This window comes from Malurus melanocephalus, unplaced genomic scaffold (genome assembly GCF_030028575.1).
Source record: "Malurus melanocephalus ecotype Western Australia unplaced genomic scaffold, MMel_1.1 scaffold_80, whole genome shotgun sequence".
In the NCBI taxonomy this organism is placed as follows: domain Eukaryota; kingdom Metazoa; phylum Chordata; class Aves; order Passeriformes; family Maluridae; genus Malurus; species Malurus melanocephalus.
This window is the reverse complement of record NW_026623312.1, coordinates 317,144-342,669: the sequence shown is the minus strand read 5'-3', so window position 1 is coordinate 342,669 and position 25,526 is coordinate 317,144. Positions and strand designations below refer to the sequence as shown.

The 25,526-nt window shown below is 36.9% G+C and overlaps 1 protein-coding gene across 4 annotated transcripts in view; it reads left to right on the top strand.

Moving 5' to 3' along the window:
* The window catches only part of APC (APC regulator of WNT signaling pathway), a 91,388-nt gene that overhangs the window by 56,099 nt on the left and 9,763 nt on the right, over positions 1 to 25,526 (top strand). The window contains exons 6-15 of one of the 4 annotated variants that reach the window (XM_057367501.1): positions 1,496 to 1,609; positions 6,705 to 6,788; positions 13,157 to 13,261; positions 16,291 to 16,389; positions 18,923 to 19,301; positions 20,526 to 20,621; positions 21,211 to 21,350; positions 22,266 to 22,343; positions 24,314 to 24,430; positions 25,076 to 25,290. In XM_057367501.1, coding sequence (XP_057223484.1) covers positions 1,496 to 1,609; positions 6,705 to 6,788; positions 13,157 to 13,261; positions 16,291 to 16,389; positions 18,923 to 19,301; positions 20,526 to 20,621; positions 21,211 to 21,350; positions 22,266 to 22,343; positions 24,314 to 24,430; positions 25,076 to 25,290 — 1,427 coding nt within the window. Of the gene's footprint in view, positions 1 to 1,495; positions 1,610 to 6,704; positions 6,789 to 13,156; positions 13,262 to 16,290; positions 16,414 to 18,922; positions 19,302 to 20,525; positions 20,622 to 21,210; positions 21,351 to 22,265; positions 22,344 to 24,313; positions 24,431 to 25,075; positions 25,291 to 25,526 lie in introns of all 4 variants that reach the window. The other 3 variants (XM_057367500.1, XM_057367504.1, XM_057367503.1) reach the window with 3 other exon arrangements.

Below are 25,526 nucleotides of genomic sequence, written 5' to 3'. Positions count from 1 at the left end.
GTCTCTGTTTAGATGTTCTGTATAATTATTGACTCGGTGGCATTCTCTGCTATCACTTGAGCTCAAAATCTTTTTTTTTTTATTTAGTATGTAAAGATAACTTGGCTTAAATAATGCTTTTTTATGTAGAATTTTACACATTAAAATTAATACATATCCATATAAATGTCAGTGAAAACAGAGGAGCGTTGTGAAGTCATTATGACAAATCAGTTGCGTGTCAGTACACTTCCTAACTCTGTTCTCTTGTTTAATGGATTTTTCTGGTTTTGAGAACAATATTGGCATAAGACAATGAATGCAAAAACTGTTATTTCATAATAATCAGTAAAGTGATTCTATAGCCTGTGCAGGTATTGTTCCTGTAAGCGTTTACCTTGGCGCCTCCAGACTTTTTAGGGTCATCTTACCTTTATCTGGGATCATGAAGAAGTCAGATATCCCAGATAATGCAGGATTTCCTGTTAGATCTCAGCAACTTAGATGTATTTGCAGTGCCTTCCTTTACACATAGAGTGTTGGGGAGGTGTGGTTGCCCATTTTCAGAGTCACACCTGATGAGGGATCAGCCTTCTGAGAGCGGAAACAAATAATGGAAACACTTCTGTCAGCAGGCAAAAGTAACACTGAGTCATGGTTGAGCTTAGCAGAGTACCACAACCAAGGGAGAAAGACTGAAAAAGATCTTGAGGATGTGTAGCCCATTCTCAGAACACCCTCAGCTGTGTCTGTGTCACTCTATTGTAGGTTTTAAGGTTKTCTCCCCACTTTCACAGATAATGAATTCACTTAGGGGCTCTCAGGATGAGAATGTATTACGTAACATCTGCACTAAAGGCCTTTTGTAGCAATTTATATCCATTACTCCTCAGTCCTGGTACAGCAGCATGACAGGTCCCATTTGGTGCTGGCAGATGATTGTCTCGTTTCGACYCTCTGAATTGACTTTGGTGAAGTSTTCTGGAGGGACTGCTCTTTGTGACTCATCTGTTTACTGACTGTGAGCAATTGTCCAAAACTGGTGAAGAGCTTTGCTCCTGGCTCTAAAGTCTTTTTAATTCAAAAGTCTTCCCTTAGGCTATATTGTTGCTCCTGGGTTTGACGCTTGAGCTCTTTTCACAGGGTAGTTAGAAATAAGGTAGATGGCAGTRGCATGAATACCATCACTGTGTGCAGTAGTTTAATAATTCTGAATATTTGTGAAAATACCAATTCACATGGCACACATAACATTTTTTTGGTAGCCAAATGTTCTTGTAAAGAACGATAGTTTCTCGAAGCTTATTTATCATATTCAGTCATTTGAGAAAACTCAGGGGTCATCTGCTGGTTGAGCAACATTGTGTTCCTGTTTCTCACAATGCAGTCCATTTTAAGAATGTATTACTATGAAAGTTTGTTGTAGAAAAATAATAGTTCTGCTTTTTGTTCTGAGAAATACATTGCTTACATAAATGCTATTTGCTAAAATGCCTTCTCTGTACACTGGTTTCAGTTCTCCTTGCAAACAGATATGACCAGAAGGCAGCTGGAGTATGAGGCCAGACAAATCAGAGCTGCAATGGAAGAGCAACTGGGCACTTGTCAGGACATGGAGAAGCGAGCACAGGTAGAGTTTGTCCTTCACCATTAGAAGGAAAGGAAAAGGTTTTCCTGCATTYTTATTAAATTTTATGGCAATTGTATCTTTAAACTGTATGTAAACAYGGCACTTAGTTAGCCATTCAAATAAATAATAGTAATCAGGACATAGGAAATAATTGCTCAGCAAGAAGTACCCTTACCTGCCTGTTGTAAGTAAGCTTTTTGGTTCAGCAGATGTAGACAATTTATGGAAGAGAAAATATTTTTCAATTATAATTTCCTTACAATTTTCTACCATTTTAGTTTCAAAAAAGCCAGTGTATTTGCAACTGCTTAATTTTGCATCTTTTTGCTGAGTTTCTTCATGCTTTTAACTTTAGAATAAAATCCAGCTACTGTTGTTAAGTTTCCCTAGCCAAAAAATATGTATCAGGGAATAATATTTTCAAACAAGGTGTTCAAGTGAAATGTAATTCACATCTGGAAGTTGTTTGCTCTCACCAATAGCTGTTTTGCATTCAGGATGAGGATATATACATACCTAACCACATGACACATCCATTTGGAAGTATAAATCAGAATGTAATCATGTGCAAACCATAAATTACCAGTAGGTTGCCGGTTATAAAAAATAATCCCCTATAGTAGGAGAGCAACAATTTGCATTATTTATTACTAGAGGTGTTAGTAAGATTGGTGGTTTTGTGGTGAATCTGAGAAAAATCAGTGTTTTGAATACAAAGTCTCTTTAGGCTCTACCTCTTGCTAGGTTGACTCAACACAACACTTTGCTACCTGAGTAACATTTCTCATTTGGTTTTACATTTAGTTAAAGCAGCTGTTCTGATTACACGAGCTATCAGAATAGCTGCTTTAAATTTTAAAGTTAGTAATTTAGTAGGACTTTTCAGAAAACTCCTACAGTTAAAAGTATTTAGCCGAACAGATACCCTGCAGCTTTTGGGTTATGTGTGCAAGGCTGTTCAGGGATTTCTCTGTGCTGATGTTCTCAGAAAGATCCAAGTTTAGTCTGCTTGGAGATTAACTGGCTCTGATCTGGGAACTGCAGGGCTGCTATCAAAGTTTGTTAGCAGGGGCGATGCCCTCCTTGAATTCAACTGTGCAGTTCRTGTCAGCGTGTCCCAAGTGAAGGTCCTGCACAGCAATACTGCTGGGGAGGTTCTCCTGCTATTGACAGGCTTAAGCTAGAGGAAGGTGAATTAACCTAAATAGGCAGGCTTAGCTGCTGGCAAAATTTAAATGCACTCAGGCAGGGATCGAAAGAAATTATTCAGACACACAACTTGGCTATAGTTATGTCACTATATGGAAGTAATCAGGCTCACCCTGAATTTGCTTCTTCCCTGATTGTTGGGGGTTTTATATTTGGTGGAGGAAAAAATCCTGCCAAGATTATGTTGTAACATTTTATGGGTTTCTGAATTAATGTTTGACATAAGGTTTGTCACAGCTGTTTCAATTTCTCTATGTATCTGAGTAGCACATATTTGCAGAAATTAGAGTGCCTATTGTGATTATATAAAGTTTATTGAAGGCAAAGTAACTACTTCTGCATGTGCTTCTTGTTAATTTAACTTGTAGCTCCCCTTGGTTTCATTCTGCTAAGGACAAAAATGTGTAGAAGCTTATTGGTGTACAAACACGTAAGAGCAATTTCTGCATTATTYCACTCTGAAGTTTAAATGCGCAAAACAAACCATTTGTATTTGGCAAGGTTATTCAACTTGGTAGTTTTTCCACCTTTTTTCTGCTCAGTATTTCCCTTCCACTCAAACTTATTGGGAAACACAATACTATGCAAAATGTAAGCTGAAGGGAAGGAACATTACAGCCAAACAAAGGCTGGCTGGCATTGCAGACATCTCTGAATTAAGAGCCCCAAAGATTATCCTGTGAGAGAGCTGGTAACTGCAGTTGCCCAAGCAGTCTTGCACTTTTCTGTAGCTGCACTTTCTCGCGGACCTTGAAATAATGTCTTTCTCCTATTTTTTGCCTGATATGATCGACCTTTGTTTTGTTTTGAAGCAACTTAATTCACAGGAACTCACTGCTGTCTTTCATGAAGGTTGTACACAAGCATGTGCCTAGCACTTATTCAGAAAGATGTGTAAGAAGCCTGTTGGCAATTTATTTTGGTTTGTTTAAAGATTTACACTACGTAGGTCTAGTCTCGGGATTGATAATTTCACAGAGTTGTGCTTACTTGAAAAAAAAGCAAAGAAGCATTCTTAGCCAYGTTTTATCTTTACTGTTTAAAGTCTGTAGTCAATATACCTGGTAATAAGTAGAAGCAAACTTAATTTCTGTAAGATATATGAAAAGAATACTTCTATTCTCAGACTGAAGGTTCACATAGAATTTATTTTTCCTTCATATCAGAACAAAAAAGATCTACTTTTTTGAAGATAAGAATTCCTTAAAATCTTACATGAAATTACCTTTCTTAAAATAATTTATCACAAGATCTCTAAAAGTTTGCTAAAACAGCAGACCACTAAAGATACAAGAAAATTTAAATCCTGGAGTTTCGCGCAAATAAACATTTCAGCACTGTTGTATTTATACAGTGGTCTTGTATATAGACTAAGCCGTTCATAAGTTTGTCTATTATATATGTTGTTTATTTTGGAAAAAAACCCAACCAAACAAAAAAGCCAAACAACATTTTTAAAACAAAGTGTTTATTTTCACTTATTTTTACTTTCTATAAAGTGCTTCTTTTTCTATCACTGTGAATGTGAAGGAATTTTATTTTTTGCTTTATTTTTGTTTTGTTTCGACAYCTGACTGGAGCAGTGAAAGCCAAATAATGTAAAGTTATTTTGTATGACAATTTTATGTTAATAAAGGTTACAAGGAAATAWAAGAATATATGGGAAAACAGTATGCACGAATAGAAATCAAAGGTATTTTTCATAAATAGGTTCTGAAGTTAAAAGCATTCCYAGTGCTTGTTCCATTGCGTATCTCATATTTTTGCCCATTGCCATCGCTTTATGGCAAGAAACGTTTTATTTTTTTCCGTTTCTACGGTGTTTGGCACAAAATATGCTTCTGGTTAGGGAACTTCCCAATTTCYTTGTAACAGAAAAAAATTAATTAGAAGAATGGTCTGATGTTTAAATCTCTGGGCTAAAATTGGAAAGGGTGCGTAGAATTCCTGTCCCTTTGGAGGATTCAGTCAGTAATACTTGGCAAATCATGCAGTATTTAATTGTTTTCATCTGCACAAACAATTTCTCCTGTGTTTAGGTGTGTATATAAAGATATTCAGCTTCTCTTGAAGTCCTTTATTTGATGAAATGCTGGTTACACAGAAAGAACTCAATTTATGGAAAATTTTGGGGAGATCTTTTCAGTTCTTAAAGGGGACTTGTAAGAAACCTTTTAGCAAAGAACAGTGATAGGAGAGGAGGTAATGGCTTTAAATTCATGGAGAGTAGATTCGGATTAGGTACAAGAAAGAAATACTCTACAATGAGAATGGTGAAACACTGGAAGAGGTTGCCAAGAGGCAGCAGGGGCCCCATCCCTGGAAACATTCAAGGTCAGACAGGGCTTTCAGCAACCTGATTTACTCAAAGATTTCCCCGCCCTTGGCAGGGAGTTTCAAATAGATGACCTTCCAAGGTCACTTCCAACCCAGACTATTCTGTAATTCTCTAAAATTCAAGTAATTCTTAAAGACAGTGAGAGACATATTTTGTCAGCCATGCATCATGTCACCAATGAATAAATATTCCCAGAATTTTTTTTTTCTATTATCTTTCTAATACTTAAAAACTCCCTGAACCAGAAGCAAAGGGTAGGATGAATCATCTGTTTGCTTCTATACTGAAACTTTTACGTGTTTTCCAATAACTTACTTTACAAACTTAAATTTATACCTTAATGTTGTAGCTTTCCAACTGTACTAAATGTTGATGCTTATGGTGCTTTTCCCACAGCTGCTTCTGGTGTGTGTTTCAGTAATTCRTTATATTTGTGGTTACGTTTTCTTCTGTACTTCTAAATTTTCTAGATAATATTGTATTTCTATTGCCTGTGCATCTTTTGGTATTAACACCTTTTAAAAGTTCTTATTTCCACTTGCAGATTATAAATGTGTCAAATAAGGTTGATTATAATGTTGATCCCTGCAGTGTCCACTAGATTGCTTTTCTAGTATAGCACTGTAAATGTTAAGTAAAAGCGTCAGAATTTTTTTCTACTATATGTCCATTTTATTAATCTATCCATGGCACAAAAAAAAATACTGTTTTATCAGTTGGATGTTCTGCCCACATTTAAAGTCAAATAATGTCAATTTAATAAATTATCTAGCTCATGCACTTACTGTTTCACAGACTCGTATTGGATCCTGTGCTTCATTGTACAATTTGTGTGGAGTACATATATCCTGTTACATTTGGAATCTCTTAACATTCCCTTTTCTAACCACAGAACGGTTGCAGTGGGAAATGAGTAGCAATATGGCAGTAAAAGATTGATTCAGAGATGTCTGTAAAATGCCAGAAAAACCAAAGCAGTATGTAGATTTTTTTTTTAAAATACAATTAGCCTGTTAAATTCTTTGAGATTTGTAGGAGCAGAAAATCRCAGAGGTTGGGGATAAGCAAAACTCCCAAATCCATGTAGTAACTGAATATAATAGAAATCTATCAGGGTCTCATACTTTCAAGACACTCTGCAATTGAAAATCTCTCAGATCTCTGTAAGGCAAGTAAAATTCTGGTATTTAATGTGAAAAAATTGCCGAAGATCTGCATAAAGTGTCAGTTTCAGAAGCATGAATATTGTGCAAGTTAAGGGGAGCATTTTTTAATACCTAAATATCTGCTGTGTGATGACCTGTTACATCCGAATGAGTATCAATACTATTAAAAACCCAACTATTCAGTTATGTTTTGAATGCTTGCAATCATGCCTTTCATTATGAAGAGCACTTGAATTACTGCATGTAGTCCCTGCTGCATGTGCCCACTGAAGTATGGTTGTTTGCGGTCAGCAGTATTTGCCAAGAACTCTTCATACTGTCACTGTACAGTAAGTAAAAGAAGCTTTTGAACAAATCAAACGTGAAAATCCATTCATTTCAGGCAAGGGTGGCCAGAATTCAACAAATAGAGAAGGACATTCTTCGTATACGACAGCTCCTGCAATCACAAGCAGCTGAAGCAGAGGTTAGTGAGCAATAACTTGCCTTTTCTTATTGTGGTATGTATATTTTCTCTAAAAAACCCACATTATTGAATAAAGTGGTAGGCACTTTATTCCTATTGCCATCAGCCATAAATGTCACAATTAATCAGGTAGTTGATATTCTTAGTATTAATTGCTCTTTTTCCAGTAAGAGGATAGAATACATGGATAGTCTGCATACTACTGTGGAGTTTTAATCAATAATCTTGTGTCAGTTAGAAGTTTAGCTTGAAATTTCAGTAAAAATGTCCATGTGCAGTGYGCTGATAAAGGCTGAGTCTTGGTTTTAGCAAATAATTAAAACAATTGGTTGTACAAGCTTTTCTAATTATGAATCTCTGATAAATGCCTTGATGCTTTGCTTGTCTTTTGAAAGAGATAAGATTCAATAAAAAGGATGAATAGAGCTTCTGTCAGACTTCATTACAGAAGCCTGGTATATTTTTAGTGTCTAAGTACAGGGTGCTATATTAAGAAATGCAGGGTGCTTCCTGTAAGTTACAAAGTCCATAGCAGTAATTGCCATTAGCAGAAGCTGCACTTATAGTGGAAATTCACTTAGAATGTCAACTACATTTCTTGTATGAGWAAATTAAATTGTGTGTTTGACATGAATATTTTATGACTTGTCGTCATCCAAAATAACTACAGSAGAAGCTCAGTGCATCATTTGGATCACTAAAGGTTGCATATTTTTCCATTTTGTGAAATACTTGTTTCATAGTTTGTGGGAAAATCCATTTTTATAAGTGATGCAGACAGTAATGTGTGAAATTAAAGCCACTCAGTCTATTGACATGAGTCAGTCCGGGTGTTTATAGATATTGATGGTATCTCCCTATGCTGTCTGTTCTCCAAGCACCACAGTCACAGCCTCACTGTGTGTGAGAGATGCTTGGGACCCTTAAGGATAGCTGTAGCCTGCAAAGGACTTGTTTCCATTGTCCATTGTATATCCAGCTTTATTGTGCTGGGAATGCCTGAACAGGACTTTGGATGCTGAGCAGAGGAAGCGTCACCTCCCCAACCCTGCTGGTGATGCACCATATTGTTGGACTTTTCTCCAAAAGAGCCTTTGAAAGGATGACCCACCAGGACCTCCAGGTGCTTCTCCAGCCTATGCTGGTGCCTGGGGTTATTCCCTCCCAGGTGCAGGACTTTGCACTCCCTTTCTTAGAGATCATGAGCTTCCCCTCAGCCCATTTCTCCCACCTGTCCACATCCTTCTGGAACTGAGCCCTGTGCTGTATCAGCCTCTCTAACTTGACAAGGGTGCACTGTGTCCCAGCATGCAGATGCTGAACAGTATTGCTCTCTATATTAACTCTGGCTTGCCTCCAGCTGTGCTACATGCTACTGATTATAAACCCCTGATTCAAAGCTATTCCAGTAGTTTTCAGTCTATATCCCCATGCACTCATCATCCTGTTTGCTGCCCAAGCAGCAGTGCAGAGATGTTTCACAGAGAGAGGCACCTGGCTAAACCCATTGCCCAACACAGGCTTGGGAGCATTCCCAGCAATGCAGTTCTGCTTCACCTTGTCTTTCCTTGCATGCCCGTGCTCAAGGACATTCCTCTAATCTCAGTTGTGTGCATTGCCCTTGTGTTCCACCAGCCCGGGCTTCTGCCTTGCTAGCCCTATCCTCTTGTCCCCTGTCATTTTCAGTGTAAAGCTCTCCCTGCCTGCTTCACTCACCTCTCAACAGATACTTTTGCCCCAAATCTGTCTGATAAATCCTGTCCCCAGAGTGTCTACCTTCTAATCTGGTAGGAAAAAACCAGTATTTTGAACTTACTTGAGCTCATGTACTCGATCAGCATTGAGATGCGACTACAGAAAAAGGTTTTGTCTTAGTTTTTCACTCCTTTCACCAAATTATTTGGCTGCCTCATAGAGTGAAGTTCTGATACATTGGAATTTTGGTGTGCTGAGTTTTACCTGGAAAATGTTTGGGTAACTGGTTGCATAGTTACATGTCTTAGGTCAGAGTTACCAGGGTGCTGGTGGCAGTAAAGGAGGCAATCCCTACATGCACCCTAATACTTCATAATGTATTTTAATCATTTCCAATTGATGACCATCTTCGACAGAGAACAGCTAGATCTATTTATGAAATTTTCTGGTGATGCAGTCACACTGCAGAGTCCATATAACTGAAAAATACAAACATGAGACATTTTTTACATATTTACACTGTGCATGATGCAGTGATACTGTTGCTGAACAAATTCTATTTCTTTAAGAAATCTATGCAACAGTGAGAAAATGCTGAAAAATTCTTTTAACCTTAGCACAGTGATGTTTGATCCCTATATTTGTAGTTAATGCTTAGTTTTGTACCATACAGTGCTTAGTACAAATGCTATTCTGGCATTTGTGGCCTTGTGTTATCAGTCACAGATGTAGGGAGTTAAGTTGTATTCCAACGAATGCTTCTTTATTTACTTTTATCAGTAATTAAAATGTACTAGCTGCTATCTTAGTTTTGAGAACAAGGATTGTGTGTGACAACAAACAATGATAAGAGAAGTACACTATGACCTGACCACATATTTGAGGTACTCTCAAGGAGAAAAGATTTATCAGAAGAGCTGAACAATATCCAGATAAGTCCATGGAAATAATTAGCATATAGACATGTATTCCATAATTTGCTGAACACTTATTAGTTTCAGGAATACAACTTAGTCTGTTACCAGGCATACTTTGAGGAAAATTCCCCATGCATCCAGTGCTGCTAATAAAGAAATGTTGGCTTTCTAACCTGGTAAGTTGGTTGGAGAGTTTATTTCCCAGTTTTYAGTGCCAGTACCCCAGTTGAATGTGCTTCTTATGTTATAAAGATTTGGTAACAACGGTAATAAGTATCACAGCTTGTCTGCTGGTGCAGTAGGCCTGTGGTGATGCCAGTCACTGTGGAATCCAAGTGCAATATATCTTGAAGAATAAGACCAAATATAATGCTGCAACATAAAAACAGCTTTTGGAAATCCATGAGCAGAGAAAGTTCTGGCGCACATTTTATCACATTTTTAAGGTTTGGCAAAGTGCTAGGTCTTGTGAATGATTATAGAAAAATTTGAAGTCATCTACCTGTAAGCGGTAGTATCTTCATCCACTGTAGGGGTAGACCTATCCAGAAAGAATTTTTGTCTTTTGGGTACAAATATAAAATTATTTAAAAGACAAAAAGGAAATATTTGGCAGTAGTAGTACAGGGCATTCTTTCATTATATCTGTAACTTGAAAAAGTGGAGTACTTCCATTAGGCAGTGTTGCTGTAGAGAAAATGTAGAGGATTCATTCCTTCCTGAGATTATGCTCAGCAAGTTTTAAACTGTGGTGGATGGACAGGAGTATTCTCAAGGATTTGACTTACCAGACTTTATTTTGTCTTTGAATCAACCGTAGCAAAATTATTTCTTACAGTTTCTTGATTTCATTTCTCGCATTTTTCATTTCTGTATATATGTCTTATGTATGTATGTATATTGTGTTTAATATGGAGTTATGGCAATTCCTAATGAATGTATAAAGTTCCTGTTTTAGCAACTCATATTGACAAAGTATAAGGTAATTTTATTTGTAACTGTAGCAGAAATAGTCAAGGTCTATTATGCTAGTTAGAGTTCTTAATTTTCTACTAGTAAATASATGGAAATTAATAATTGGTAGTTATTGTTGACTTCAGCAGCACTTAAAAAATTGTGGGAAGCACGATGGAAGGAGCAGCTCCATATCCCTGTAACCAGTACATGAAGCCTCCCGCCATTTTGCTGCAAGAGCAGACAAGTGAATTCTGTCAAACTGACTTTTGTGGTCTGATGCCAGAATTCAGCAATGACAGAGGTTACAAACTCAGCTTCACCTCCTCAAAAGTCATGCCTCAATACAGATGGTGCAGTTTAACCCAGGGGACCTGAGTGTCATTCACTGGCAGCTGTGTCTCACATAGGACTTACAGAGCCTGCTGCTATTCACATGCTCTGGTTCTTTGCTGATGTGGTTGATAGCTTCTAGATTTTCTTCCACAGGTCCTATGTGTATATATATATATATATATGTACAATAAATATTTATATGAATACTCAGTTTTCTATTAATAACCTCCTGTCTACTGCCTGTGTTGTTATTAACTGCTTTGTGCCAGTCCGCACGAAGAGGACAGCTCATTTCAAACTATATCAGTGGCTGAAGTGGTAGGAAGTTTTCACTGAGAACTCGCAGATTTGATGTTCAAGCCCAGCTGATAACTCACATGAGAGTAATGGGTTTTTCATGTTGCAAGTGCATTCTGCATTTTGAATTAGATAGACCCGGCTAATAACTGTTAAAACTTCCTTGCAAATTAATTTACACATGGAATTGATGATTTTTTGTACTGGCAGATTCTTGAGAGTGCTTAGCAGGAATGGGAAGCCACCTCATTCATAAAGATTGGGTAGCAAAAAAATRCATGCTAAAAGGAGCAGAGAGTGTTAAGAAGAGTAGAAACTTTCCTTGTCAGGGAATGAAATATCTTTGGTCTATGCTCTGGATTGCAGCAGAACTATTTAATGGATACATGACATTATCACCACCCTGCCCCAGCCCCAGGAGTGTTCTTGGAAGAGAAGTACTATTCTCCCTCAGGTGACCCAGTGGGTCAGAGTCTAGCTAATGAACTGTTCAGATTTGCTCCACTAGGCACATTAAGTACTGCTTTCTTCATGTGATTCAAAATGTCACCTAATGACTGGAACATTCTGTCTTGAGTTAGACTGGAGGCTTAGATTTTGTCAAACTCATAATTACACTTTGTTCAAGACTGGATATGTAGTGAGACAGGGATTCAGCATTACACTATTCACCACATGTACGGCAAGGTATGCCTCCTTCCTGTACTGGAAAGCAAAATTTCTGTAATTACTGTATGAGCATCAAAACCAGTTCGATTTCATACACAGTGACAGAGATGACGGAAAATTACAGATCAGATCTAATAAAATAGTAACATTGTTGTGATATATTTTGAGATTTGCTTTGCAGTTTACTCATTTTCCGTAAGTGAACATATAATGTCAAGAAATTTGTTACCTATAGTTGTTTCCAATTTTCTCACATTATTAGTTTATGTACTATTTCTGCATTTGACATATTTTATTCCTTTAGTTAAACTACAGATTACACTTGAGTTAATTATCTCTTCACATGTTATGATTAATTATGTTTTCCTAAATTCTCCTCAATGTTTCATATTTTCTGGGTTGGAGACTCTACTGTCTTTATGAAAAAAACTGTTACTTACACCAGTGATACTATATGAATTTGATAACAGAGAGTAACTAAAGATGTTCCAGGGTGTGTACATTGAAGACAGTTACTGCTAAAAGTCAGAGATAAATATCCTTAAAGCACGATGAGGCAGTCTGTGCTATCATGGGCTCTGCTGCTCAAGAGCATTGCAGAGCCAAATAGAAACTGCACAACATATACCAAGTGTGTACCAAATTAATTTAGATTGTGTTATCTGTTAGATTGTAACCTCTCAGTCTGCAAAACAAGGCTTGGCAACAAAAATAATACTTAAAAAATAATCTTGCTTTCAGCTCCTGGCTTCAGTCATTTCCATGGATTATTCATGTCTTTTTGAAAATCGGAAATGTTCTCAACACATTAATAGATGATGTTTGATGCTTCGTATATTTCGTAACTGCTCATTTAAATGTCTGTCAGYGGCAGGGAGACCAGTTTAATTTTTATGTAGATGTATAAAAATCTGTTTTGCTAACGGAACTGAAACCTGTCTGTACCAGCTTGCCACATCAGTTAAATTTATTTCGACAAAATATTAGATGGATTAGTATCAGGCAATATAAATTTCTGTCAAAGTGGTAATTCCTGCACTGCTTGTCCTTGACATTTAGAAGGATTCTTATAGTACAGATATCCTTCTGTTCAAGCAGAAATTATTCGTGTTTGAACGCAAAGCTTAATTGAACAGCACTGGCCGTCGTCCCCAGTAAAAGCAGGGATCACGTGGCCGAGCAGAGCAGACAGTTGTTTGCTCCAATTCTGTTACATTTCTGATAGGGATGTGAGCACAGCTGGTGGAAAATGGTGCTGCTGTGTGTCACAGCAGATCCTTTGTCTTGCAGGGCTGTAATCCTCAGAGGATGAGCTTCGCTTTCATCTCGCAGTTTTTTGAAGGCTGTTAATTTTTGAAGCTCAGGGTTATGAAATGCAAAGTTGTGCTCAGTGCCTTCCTGAGGATGCAGCATTGATGATGCTCTCACAGCCGAGAAAGCTTTGAATGGTAAATTGTACCTATTTTCTGTTTGTAATTTGAAAAACTCTTGTATTAACAGAGAACACCTCAAAGCAAGCATGAGACAGGTTCCCATGATACAGAGAGGCAGAATGAAGGTCAAGGAGCAGCAGAAATCAGCGTGGCAACCAGCAGTACTGGTCAGGTAAACAGAGTATTTTGTTTGTTTTAATAAAATTAAATATTTGAGACCTATGATACCTACATGTAGGTATTTACCTTGTTTGTGTTTACCTATGCTGTGTCTGTATGTCTGCTTGTTTAAAAACATGTTTTGCTTTTTTCCATTTATATGTGCGAAATTTCTTGTATGTACTGGAAGGAAGTGTTTTAATAAAGGGAAATATACATATTCAATAATGCAGGGAGCATTTTTCTTTTGTTTAAATGATTAATGAGCCTAATGGTGTGAAGGAAATACCGAGAATGACTACAGAAATTGTTTTTTATTATAAGTGAATTGTAATATTAGAAGTGTTATTTAAKTACTGAAAATTGTTCCAATTTTCATTTTAGAAATTACCACTAAGATATTGGTGGATTTTGAAAAAAGAGGAGAACCCAATGACAGGCTTATCATTAATGTTTTTTAATACTGTATTATCTAAAGCTTTGAAACTGAAGTATCAATAATGTAATCTCCTGAAAGTTTCTAAAGGGTTATTTAAAGGCTTCTAAATAATCTTTCATTGATGTTCCTCCTTTTATTAGTGAAATATGTTAGTGGAATATTTTGAGGTATACATTACATTTTTTGCTTGTCTTTTAAAACCAGTATTTGTCAATATTTATTACTTCYCTCTTTGGCTACAAATTCTTTCATTTATTTGCCATGATTAGTCCTGTCATGATTTCCAGCTGTAGATGAGGCATTCCCAGTAGTAATTTGGGTTCTTAAAATTTCGCACTTCAGATTTAATAGCTGAATTCATATACTGTATATTTTCGCTACTCCAGAAAAGTAGAATTATTTAAATATTTCCTAAAGTGTCTTGTAGATTATTTACCAGAAAGAATTGTGGTTTGGCTGAAATATTTCACTTGATTAAACATTAAGCACAGCCCATAATTTTGCTTTTGAAATACATTTAATCACCATTTGGAATTAAATTCTATCATCCATATCTTATTGAGGTTCTGACTGTTAATTTTTATGACAGCTTGATTGTTTGGAAAGAAAATAGTTCAGCTCTGCTTTGGGGCTGAAAGCATAATGTTTAAATAATTGATGCATTGTTGCTGTATCATCCATCTTCAGAGTATGAATTAGGAGCTTTCCCTGGACAATGTATTTTACAGAAAAGGAAGGAAGAAGGATTGTCATGTTCTGGCGGACTTATGCAAATGGAAAATCCATTCATACTTCATTTGAGGTCTTAACGTTGAAGATTTTTGCAGTTTTGACCGCTGCCTTATAAAAATGTATAAAACACAGATATTTCTTCCTCCTGGTGGGGGAAAGAGCCAGGGCACTGTATCTGTGTTAAAGCAGCCATCTGGGGATTATTTGCTTTCAGTGTAAGTCCAGACACAGAAGGTTTAATGGATTGGGCATAACATTTATTTCTGATAAACCAGCTCAGTTCATTTAGAGCAATCGCCATTCAGTGTAGTGAAACAAAATCAGTTTTCACCAAATTATTTGGTTCTAGTTGGTTTGGYAGTCAGTATTTCTGTTTGAATACAGGATTCTTTAGAACACTGAAGCATGTTCTTTTCAGCACCATCTTTCAGCTGTCTTTTCCATTGCACTCACTATTCTGCTGAAGTAAAATTTTGTTCATGTCTTTGTTTTGCAAGTTCTATAAAGGAATTTGTTGAGATTGTCCATCTTGCTAAGAAAGTATGTCACAAAATAGGGAAATGAGTGAAATGATAATAAAGTATATAAAGAGGAAAAAAGATGAAGTAGGCAAGAGGAGATTTTGAAAGAGGAGGTTCTACACAGGAAGGCTCGACATAACATTTCCTTGTCATTTACCATTTTCGTGGATGAATGGGTACTCACCTGACATTGGCATTAGTCTTTACAAGGCAGTGAGAAATGTAGTTACACTTCATTTGAGTATCTTGGCATTCCCCAGGTAGCATCCCCCATGTGATGACACTGAAGGAATTGGTTACCTGAATAGAGGTTGATACAGTTCGGGGAAAGCGACAGGAAAATTTGTGTCTACAGGCTATTTCTGTCTAAATAAGTGAATTTTAATAAATAGTGCCACAAACTTAATGTCATTTTTACCTTCTTGGATGAAACAGGTATATTGACTTTAATAATTGAGAATTTTGCTATGTACGTTATGTTGAACCTGTAATCCTCTGAATGTCCTTTGAGGTTAAGGAAATAAAGAGATCACACAGTGTGAAATCAGGGAATTCACTCCCTTATTCCCAGCACTGAACATTATTTAAGTGAATAATGGCAAAAATGTAGAGTGATTTTCTTCGTAAGCTTTCTGATTTTTCCCCTATTAGTCAACRGAGAAAATAAGGGCTTGTTTGCATKGGAAATGTACATTGGAMTAAACGGTGTTAATATAAATTATTCCAGTTATACTCTTGTAGCATAAAATACTTCTTTGGAACATGTATCACATTTCCTGGATTMAAATGCAAGAGTAAAATGAGTATAATCATGTGTTTAAATATTCCAGTATAATTAGATTCTTTTCTGTCTATACAAACACTTCATTAAATACTTTTGCCTTATATTTACAGTCTCTTTCAACTTCCCATTTGAGATGTTTAACTGTGCAAACTATTCTTCTTTGTGGTGCACTTAGAAAAAACATAGGCAGTATTTCGAAGTGCCTTCCATGGAATTTTCTTCAGTGTAAATTACATATTTTTATTGAAAAAGAATTATATTTATTGATCCAGATAGTTTGAAAATGTTTTGCAAATTAAGCAAGTAATTAGTAATTAGTAGTAATTATAAATTCATTCAGGTGAAAGTACAATTCTATTGAGACTAAATCTCAGGAAAAGGGGTTAATAAAACCAGGTTTAACAGCGACATCTAAGCTGTGTCAGGGTGAGGAGGACCTAACTTAACAGAAATAGATTGGACAGTTCATTGTTCTCGGCACAACTCGTCACCCAATGCTGAATTAGCCAATGTTGTTCTTTCACTCAGGCTTTGTTTTTTATATGAGTTGTTGTTTAAATCTGTAGGGTTCTGCTGCTCGAATGGACCACGAGACAGCCAGTGTTGTGAGCTCTAGTAGTAACTATTCTGTTCCTCGCAGACTGACAAGTCATCTGGGTACCAAGGTAACCGAAGATTACAAACCACAGGTCGCTAATGCTACATTTTTACTAATACAATAACCTCATTGTTTCTGCCAATAGTACTAATTCTTTCTGAACAGTCTTGTCCATATATAGTAATTTTATGAAGTTAAAATTTTAGTATATTTTTTCAACTTTCAAAATATATGCACAGAAATCCTTTTTTCTTTTCCTAACTTGATGATCAGTTAAGAGTTGTTACACTTAAGGAACAAGCAATTCCTAGAAGTTACTGGAAAATCTAAAAACCTTGTGATGTTGTTTTACAATCAATGATGAAAATTAACCATTTTAAGAGCACTTCTTCAAATACTTTTGCAGWATCCAAATCCACAAAACAGATGCAGTTGCCAAGAAATTAGACAGACCAGAAAAACAATTACGTAAACCCTTCACAGYGTCTACAGACAGAATATTGCACTCAAAAATATATGTGCAGCATGAAAAGAGAAGGGAAGAAAAGGACGTAGTCAAGAGCCACTGGATCTCACAGTGGCTCTGGAATCAGTAGCAGTAGGGATGCTGTGGATGCTGTGCTGAGCACAATCCTCTGGGAAACTGAACCCCTTAATTTTGCCTAGTATGAATGATTTTGGGCCCCATAACAGCTTTACAAAGTTGTCATTTTAGTCCCATACTGCATGCACATCCTAAATGCATCCTGTCTGTCTGTCTGCAAGTTTTCACTGCAAACTGTAGAATTCCCCAAAGTTACAATGGGAAAGCCTTGAAGACTCCCACAAATCAGAGTGAGTGTGGAAGGAGACAAAGACACAAGCTGAACTGAGTGTGCTGTGGGGTAGGATATTATTAATATCAATGCCTAAGAAGRGAAACTGGTAGAGATTCTAAATGGAGGAATGCATTTACAGGTGCAGGAAGAGATGAGTCTGTGGGCAGTGTGTAAACACAGAGAGACAGACGATTTGTTTATTTTTCTCATAATACATGAACTGCAACTTGGAGGCCTCCTTTTGTGGTTTTTTCAGCTTTATTCTCTGGCAAAAACTTTATCTTCCAAATCAAAGTAACAGGCCATTATAGCTGCCAGTTGAAATACCTGCAAAGAGATATGCATAAAGCACATTAAGTTCACTCTCCTTTAAGAATCAAAGTGTTTGTTTAAATGCCATATTTGGGGTTCCCAAGACTAGGAAGAAGGATCTCAAAACTGGGGTGTTTGATTGTCATAGAAGTGGTTCCTATTTCAAGGGGTTTTGCCATGTGACCCTACAGTTTCAGACTCTAGGATTTCTATAGCCTCAGCAAAAGTCCATGTTACCAGATTTGCTGTCTAGTCTGCCTGCAGCTATTCCTTTCTTTTAAAACTTGGTAMATGTAGTAATCTTCAGACACATTGGAATTGTCACTGAAGACACCAAATAATATCACTCACTGATAGGGCAACTAGTGCAAATATCTAATTATTAGTAGGAAACTTTGTCTAATGGTCCAAAATYTCATTTCTTCCTTAATTACTATGTTCTAGAGAAACACACACTCTGCTACTTTATAATTCCCTTTGGCAGTTTCTTTATGTTGTGCTTTGACTTTGAATGTTCCTGTTTATTTTGGCTTTAGGAGTCTGGAGGTTTTCGGTAGTATATTAAGATCATCCTCCACATCCTGTTTTTCTAATAGTTGACTAGAAGAATCCAATGTATTTCTTGTTTGAAAGCTATTACTGAAGAGTGGGAGWATAAACCAAATAGTGTATTGACCACAGTATTGCATGCAAAATGAAAAATTTCTACTTTTAATGAAAAATTTGGTTGTTCCCAGTTAAATGAGTAATGCTGGGTTTTCATGGCTTGAGTTAATTTGACAAACACTTAGTATTTTATATATACTAAATGAGCATTTGTTTGCTTTRCTGGTTTTATGCCTGAAAAAGTATTCATTTAACTCTTTAGTTTTGCATTTGCTCTAAATAATCTGGTCCATGTAAAAGTCAGTCATCATAACAAAGAAAAACCAGATAATTTGAAGTATTTTGAAGGAAAGCTTTAAAATACATGGATGTGGTTTTTAGCACAATATAGACTGAAAGTTTGTGTAATAATTCTTGTCCTTTGTCTAGAATAATTGTATTTACTATCACATAGCAGTTTTTCACTGAAGAACGTCTCCAAATAAAGTGTAAATCGTACAGAACATAGTTTTTTAAATACAGATTTCATTTTAAAGCTATTTTGGTTTCCCAAAGGGAAACACTTTTGTTATATGTTTGTTTAATCTTTTTGTACAATGGAAATCTGGAAGRCTTTGCTATTGATCTTGTAGATTAATACAGTTACACACAGCTACCACCCACTTTCAGCCATTTAACCACTAAGTGAAATTTATTAAGATTATGAATGCTGAAGTAGTAATAGTATTTAATTATTTTTAAACAGCACATTTTTTTGCCATAAAATAAGGGGTTTTTTTTCTCATATGTACCATTCAAATTTCTTTTCAATTTGATGTATGCTTTTAAAACGTAACTGTATTTTTAAAATCATTTGACCTGCAGGTGGAAATGGTGTATTCATTGTTATCAATGCTTGGTACTCATGATAAAGATGACATGTCAAGAACATTGCTAGCAATGTCTAGCTCCCAGGACAGCTGCATAGCCATGCGTCAGTCTGGATGTCTTCCTCTCCTCATCCAGCTTTTACATGGCAACGATAAGGACTCTGTGTTGTTAGGAAACTCCCGTGGTAGTAAAGAGGCCCGAGCCAGAGCCAGCGCAGCACTGCACAACATCATTCACTCCCAGCCCGATGATAAGCGAGGCAGACGGGAAATCCGTGTGCTCCATCTCTTGGAGCAGATCCGTGCTTACTGTGAAACGTGTTGGGAATGGCAGGAAGCACATGAACAAGGCATGGACCAAGACAAAAACCCAAGTAGGTTCTGCAAGCCATATAAAAATGTTTCAAGGATATATTGAAAAGAGTGAATTTACAGAAAGTACAGCTTTAATCTGACTTCTTGTTGAATGTATGCAATTTTTCTTGTATACATATATGTGTGTATGATTTCTTTTTTATTTAAGCTCAGCTAGGGTTGGAAAATACTGTGTCACAGATATGATACCATACTAGCAAATTTTTATTTAAATCTTAGACTTTAGTGTGCTCTCCAAATAGTAACTCTAGTGGCTTATATTTGTAATTAGTAAAATAACACTGAATACATAGTCATTCTGTTTTAGATTTTAATGGATTTAAACAATCAAAATTTTAATGGATCAACAAAAAAATCAACAAATCAAAAAAACAAAAATCAACATTTTAATGGATTTAAACAATTTAAACAATCCAAAATTGCTTTTTATGCAAATGTTTAGAAGATGGCACATTCCATCTGTGAAAGGGGGAGAGAGCACAAATTAAATAGCCTCAGTCTRTCAAAGAAAATGAACCATCATTTATAATGTTGTATGCGAGAAATGTACATAATTAGGATTGTTCTCAGGAAATAGTTAGAAAAATAGATTTAATCTTAGAGTTACCTTAGTTGCTTCACTGAATTGAGGGCATCCCATGAGAGCAGCCTGTAGATGTCTCTGGCCAGGTGTGTGACTGAAATCCAGGGACACCTTGTGCCTGGTGCAGTTCAGCAGGAGTGGCASCTCTGTCAGTACCATTTATGCTTTATCCTCAGCCTAACTCACCAAAATATGAGTTTAAAAACTTCTAGGTTATGAAACAAAGTGTTTAATTAACCATTCATAAGGATATAGCACCCAAAGAAACAGCGTATTATTTAATGCCACCAGAATTTTTTACTATATTGATTCGTTTCACAAAGATTATTAATTTCTACGAGTAATAAGGCAATATTTTTGTACTGCAAGTTATGTTTCTTGCTCAAGATACATACATTCTTACTCAAGATACATACATTCAGGATTCTCCCTAATTTGTTTTTAAGCATTAAATGTACTTTTAGTACACACTTTTTTTAGTARCATTCCTAACTAATCGTACGTTCATTGATTACTGGGAGGATACAAATGTGATCAAAACTGCASCTGATTTATTTTTAAGATTAGATTTGCTCTGGAAAACTTATGATCTAGACAAAATCACCTGAGAGAGTCTAATTGTTACGTATTTCTGGATCAGTGCCTGCTCCAGTGGATCATCAGATTTGTCCTGCAGTGTGTGTTTTGATGAAACTTTCATTTGATGAAGAACACAGACATGCAATGAATGAGCTTGGTAAGATCAGACGTATTTCCCTGACTTCCTTTGAAAAGCTTGCTAGAAACTATGGCACTCCTTGTGCTTGTCACTGCATAAATGGCATTTTTTACTAATAGTTTGAACTGTTAGTAACAGTTCATTTGTGTCAGTTGTGGTCCYGTAAGTGATGAATGCAGCTGTAATTAACCATACCATCTCCCAGAGGATAAATTACTATGTCAGTTACTGGGTTTTTGTGGCAGGAATTGTGAATTTTGGAAGAGTAGTATTATTATGGAAATATTTGCAATTTTGCAAGTATTGGACTTAAAATGGAGGCCACTCCCTGGGATGGGAGGTTTTTTTGGTTGATGTATTAGAGGGTTTTTTTCATCCTGCATTGGTGCCTGTTTGACRGGCAGTCTGAATTTTTTAGTCCATGCTCAGTTAAATTCAATGCGTGCAATTTTAACTATTTGTGTATCTTTCTGAGCATAGTGRTTTTCAGATGTTTGAGGTTTGTTCTGTACATAAAAATGCAATTTGTTCCTTGGTATATGTGTCCTCTACTTACAATGTTAAGAGTACAAACACTATTTTTTTGCTGACTTGCATTTTTTTAAAGGAGGTTTGCAGGCTATTGCTGAACTGCTGCAAGTGGATTGTGAAATGTATGGACTCACAAATGATCACTACAGCGTTACCCTAAGGAGGTATGCTGGCATGGCTCTGACAAACCTGACTTTTGGAGATGTGGCAAACAAGGTGAGAGCAAAACTGTAAAATTGCAGTAATTTCAGTTCATAGCAAATGTTTGAATTACAGGTCTTAACACAGATGATGAAAACCTCAAGGATAGGATATTGAGTTTAAACTCAAGGCAGGAGTTCAAAATACCTCTCRTTCTATCCTGTTGCTGACAGAGAGCACGACAAACTGAATGTTACATCATGCAAGTATGGTATTGGCTCTCAAAACATTTTAATTTGTCACTGAAAGCAAGAATTTTATCTGTTGGCCTAATTTTTTAATTAAAACTAGGTTTTAAGAGAACTAGGTTAGTATGGCACACAGTGATTATATAGTGACTGATTCTTTCTGAGGACGTTGAACTAAAGTTCATAATTGAGTCAAATTTTCTGAAGTTGTAAATATTTAACAAAATCTTTGCTGTCTTTTGAAATTTTGTAAGCCTCTTCAGGCTAGAGCTTGCATTTAAATATTTGGAGCGTATCTGGATCAAACTGGGCACGACTTCAATCATTATAAGGGAAAATTGATTCCCCTTATGTCCTGACAAGGACATTTCTTTCAAAGGCTAGAAAGTTCCAACAGATTTTTGCCCCAAAGTTTGCCAACCAGTGAATCTTAAAAAAACTTCACTTAAAATAACTGAAAAGGGTTAGGTTTCTGCTCTAGAGAGAAGACATTTCAGGAGTAAATGGAAATAATAGGCTTCGGACAGCTCAGATTTTGTTCTCTCACTAGGCAGTAGGTAACAAGACATTGCCAGCTCACAGGAGTTTTGTCTGATACAAAGTAAAGAAGGCTTCTAAGATAGTAGAGTCAGATAATGTCCAAGAACTGGCATAAAATACACAAAATTTAGCACAATTTTACCACTTATGTATYGAAACTCATAACTATACTGAACTTTTTTTTTCTCCTGATTCCATATAGGCTACATTATGTTCCATGAAGGGCTGCATGAGAGCTCTTGTAGCCCAGCTGAAATCTGAAAGTGAAGACTTACAGCAGGTAATGCTCTTTTGAGATGAAATATTTCTTCTGCTGTCTTGTCTGCCTTAACTTTGACACGAAGCTTTTCTTATACTCATTTCATTAAATATGAAATAGATTCTTGTAAAAAGATTGTTATCTGTGAGGTCATGTTCTAGGTGCTTTTTGTGGTTTGGTTTTTCTTTTTAAACCATAGTGCATGGGCTGTATATCTTACTTTTATGACCCTGATCTGTCAGTGTGTGTTCTAATAGGTTCTGCTGTGTAAGGAAAACAGCCTGAAAATAAAGTCTTTAGGAARTACTGAGGGTAATCCTCAGAGCTGAGAGAGCAAAACTGTTGGAACTTGTGTAAAATTATTAAATATTAAATTGTAATCAACTTTAATTAATGCATGTTGTATACAAAGTGAGACAGCTCTTTAAAAGGAAACTCCTGTTTTCCTTGCAGTCTGCATCAATCACCAGATAAAAGAAAARTTTTAAGTAATATTGACCTTGTTTCTTAAAATGCTGTTAGCAAAATACTCTCTGCATTACAGGAGGAGCTTGCTACTTACAATTGAGGAAAATATAAGAATTACAAAAGAGGTTATTGGATAAAGTGTGGGATGTGGTATTAGGACATGTATTGAGTATTCTTTAAAAGGGAGTCATAGCCCACAGGGCCCTCTGCCCCCTGGGTTGTCTCCTGACACTGGCACCTAGACATCACATGCACGGAGCAGGAAGTCCTTCACTCAGGACAAGTAATAAGTGAGATTTAATGAAGATGTGTGACTGWCTGTACTCAAAAGGCACATCCACACAAGTGTATCAGGCAGTCAGCTGTTCAGATGTCACTGTGCTGTTCTGTCMCATTTTCGTCTGCTTGTACCCTTCCACATCACCTCAATCCATCTCGTTTTCTGCCTTTGAAACCTTTGGGTACTCCCATCCCACAGTAAGTGTCCTACAATTCCAGAATGCTCTCCCCTGGATCCCACAGTGTCCCACATCCCCAGGCCAGGACTTGTGGACTGAGCTGCCTCAGTCTAAAAGGGGCAGAGAGCTGCTCCCTTAGACTCCCCTGAGTAGGTGTTACACCTGRTCATGGGGCTGTGGGTCCCCTGGGAGAGCCCAGGGAACAGCCTGGACAGGGCACAGTTCCCACCTGCCTTTGGCCCCTGTGGCTCTGTTGAGGTGGGCTCCATGGACTGGTGGCTCCTGTGGTGGCCTGGGAGCAGCCAGGGCGGGGTGTTCCCAGGCTCTTCCATCTGCCACTGGMTCTCTTGCTCCACTGTGTCTGTGAGCAAGGGAGCATTCACCACATAACATGAAAAGTTTAGGCACTTCTGTGGCAATGAGAACATAGGTAAAAGTTTTCAATCAAATTCATTTCTTGAGGGATATGCATGCTTACAGCAGCTCATAAATAGATGGAGTTAAATGTGTAATGACTGCCCACTGTAGTGGCAACCTATCGCAGTCCAACTGCTGCCAAGGACAAGGACATCTTCTGGAGATAACTAATCTGCTCATAAAAGGCACAGTGATTTTTTAAAATACTTTGAAGACCTTTATTAACATTAATCAAAATAATTATACCATTTGAGAGACAGACAAATGTTTATTTTCCAGGCAGAAAAGCTGAGAAAAGTACTATATAAATCTCCCCCCCTGAGATGATATAACTCTAGAACGGACATAAGAGTACAGAAAAAAAAATCCATATTCTCTACTGGTGTGGGAAGCAGGGAACCTGAATTCAAATCTCTGGTTTTGSTACCGACACACAAAAGCCAGTACCTTTTATCAAACTTGATGCTGAAACGTTAGAGCAGTCTAACAGACAGCACAACAAAAAGCAGAAGTTAGCAGATTTTAGTTCAGTAACTGAACATGACCATTGTTAATTAATCATAGTATTTGGTAAGTCCAGGAGAAAAATCCGATAACCTGCTAAAGTATCTACCTTGAAGTATGTTATTCTTCTTTCACATTTCRCAGGTCATTGCAAGTGTGTTGAGGAACTTGTCCTGGCGAGCAGATGTAAACAGTAAAAAGACTCTAAGAGAAGTTGGAAGCGTGAAAGCATTGATGGAATGTGCTTTAGAAGTTAAGAAGGTATCTTCTACAAGTGATTGAAATGAATATTTGAGAGATTGCATTTATTTTACACAAAACACTAATATTGTTTGACCCTTTTTGATAACAGCAGCTGGTCAAACAGTTGATGTGGTTCAGTAATTTTCGGTAATTTGCTTTGAAGGAGAGTTTGATTTAATATAGCAGCACATCACATTGGAGCCATGGCATCTCAAAACTAGTATTGATCTAATTTTATTGATGAGGATTGGCTGCTTTTGCTTTCCAGTTTCATGAACTGTGCTGTTGCAATAGTCTTTTTTATCATTTTGTTATTTAATAAATGCTCCTTTCAGTTAGTTAGTAGGTATCTACCACTTCTTTGGTGTGTAGATGGGATAATATATTCCATCCCGGAGTCTCCTGCCAAGAGGTCTTCAAGCCATTTTTATTATTGTGGCAGGAAACAAGTATTGTGGCATATATTTCTGAAACCTCTGGGGCAGACAGTACCAAATCCATAGCTGAAGGGAGGAGCAAGTGAACAAAATATGGGTGTGTTGCTCCTGCACCCCAGAAAACAGAAACTGGAATGTCCACAGCTCCTTGAAGCTAACTTKATGTGTTTCTGAGAGCATCTGGTCAATAGCTGACAACTTCTCTGTCATGTTGCTGTTTTCCTAGGAATCCACCCTGAAAAGTGTTCTGAGTGCCTTATGGAATTTGTCAGCACACTGCACTGGGAACAAAGCTGACATATGTGCTGTTGATGGTGCTCTTGCATTTCTGGTCGGCACACTGACATACCGGAGCCAAACTAACACTTTAGCCATCATAGAAAGTGGAGGTGGAATACTAAGAAATGTTTCTAGCCTAATTGCTACTAATGAGGACCATAGGTRGGTACACTGCTGACTATCTTTAATGGTTCCACGTGTATATTTAGTAGATTGTTTTTATGACCAAGCCTTAAAATGAATGCATATATTAAGCATAGTAATTTAAAGCAGCTGATTTGCAGTACATTTGATAAGGCAGGTATTTCCCTTATATAACAGGAATATTCAGATTAATAGCTGCTACTTGTTAATGATGAACTATACTAAAAGCTAACTGTATTTGTAATAGGATTTGA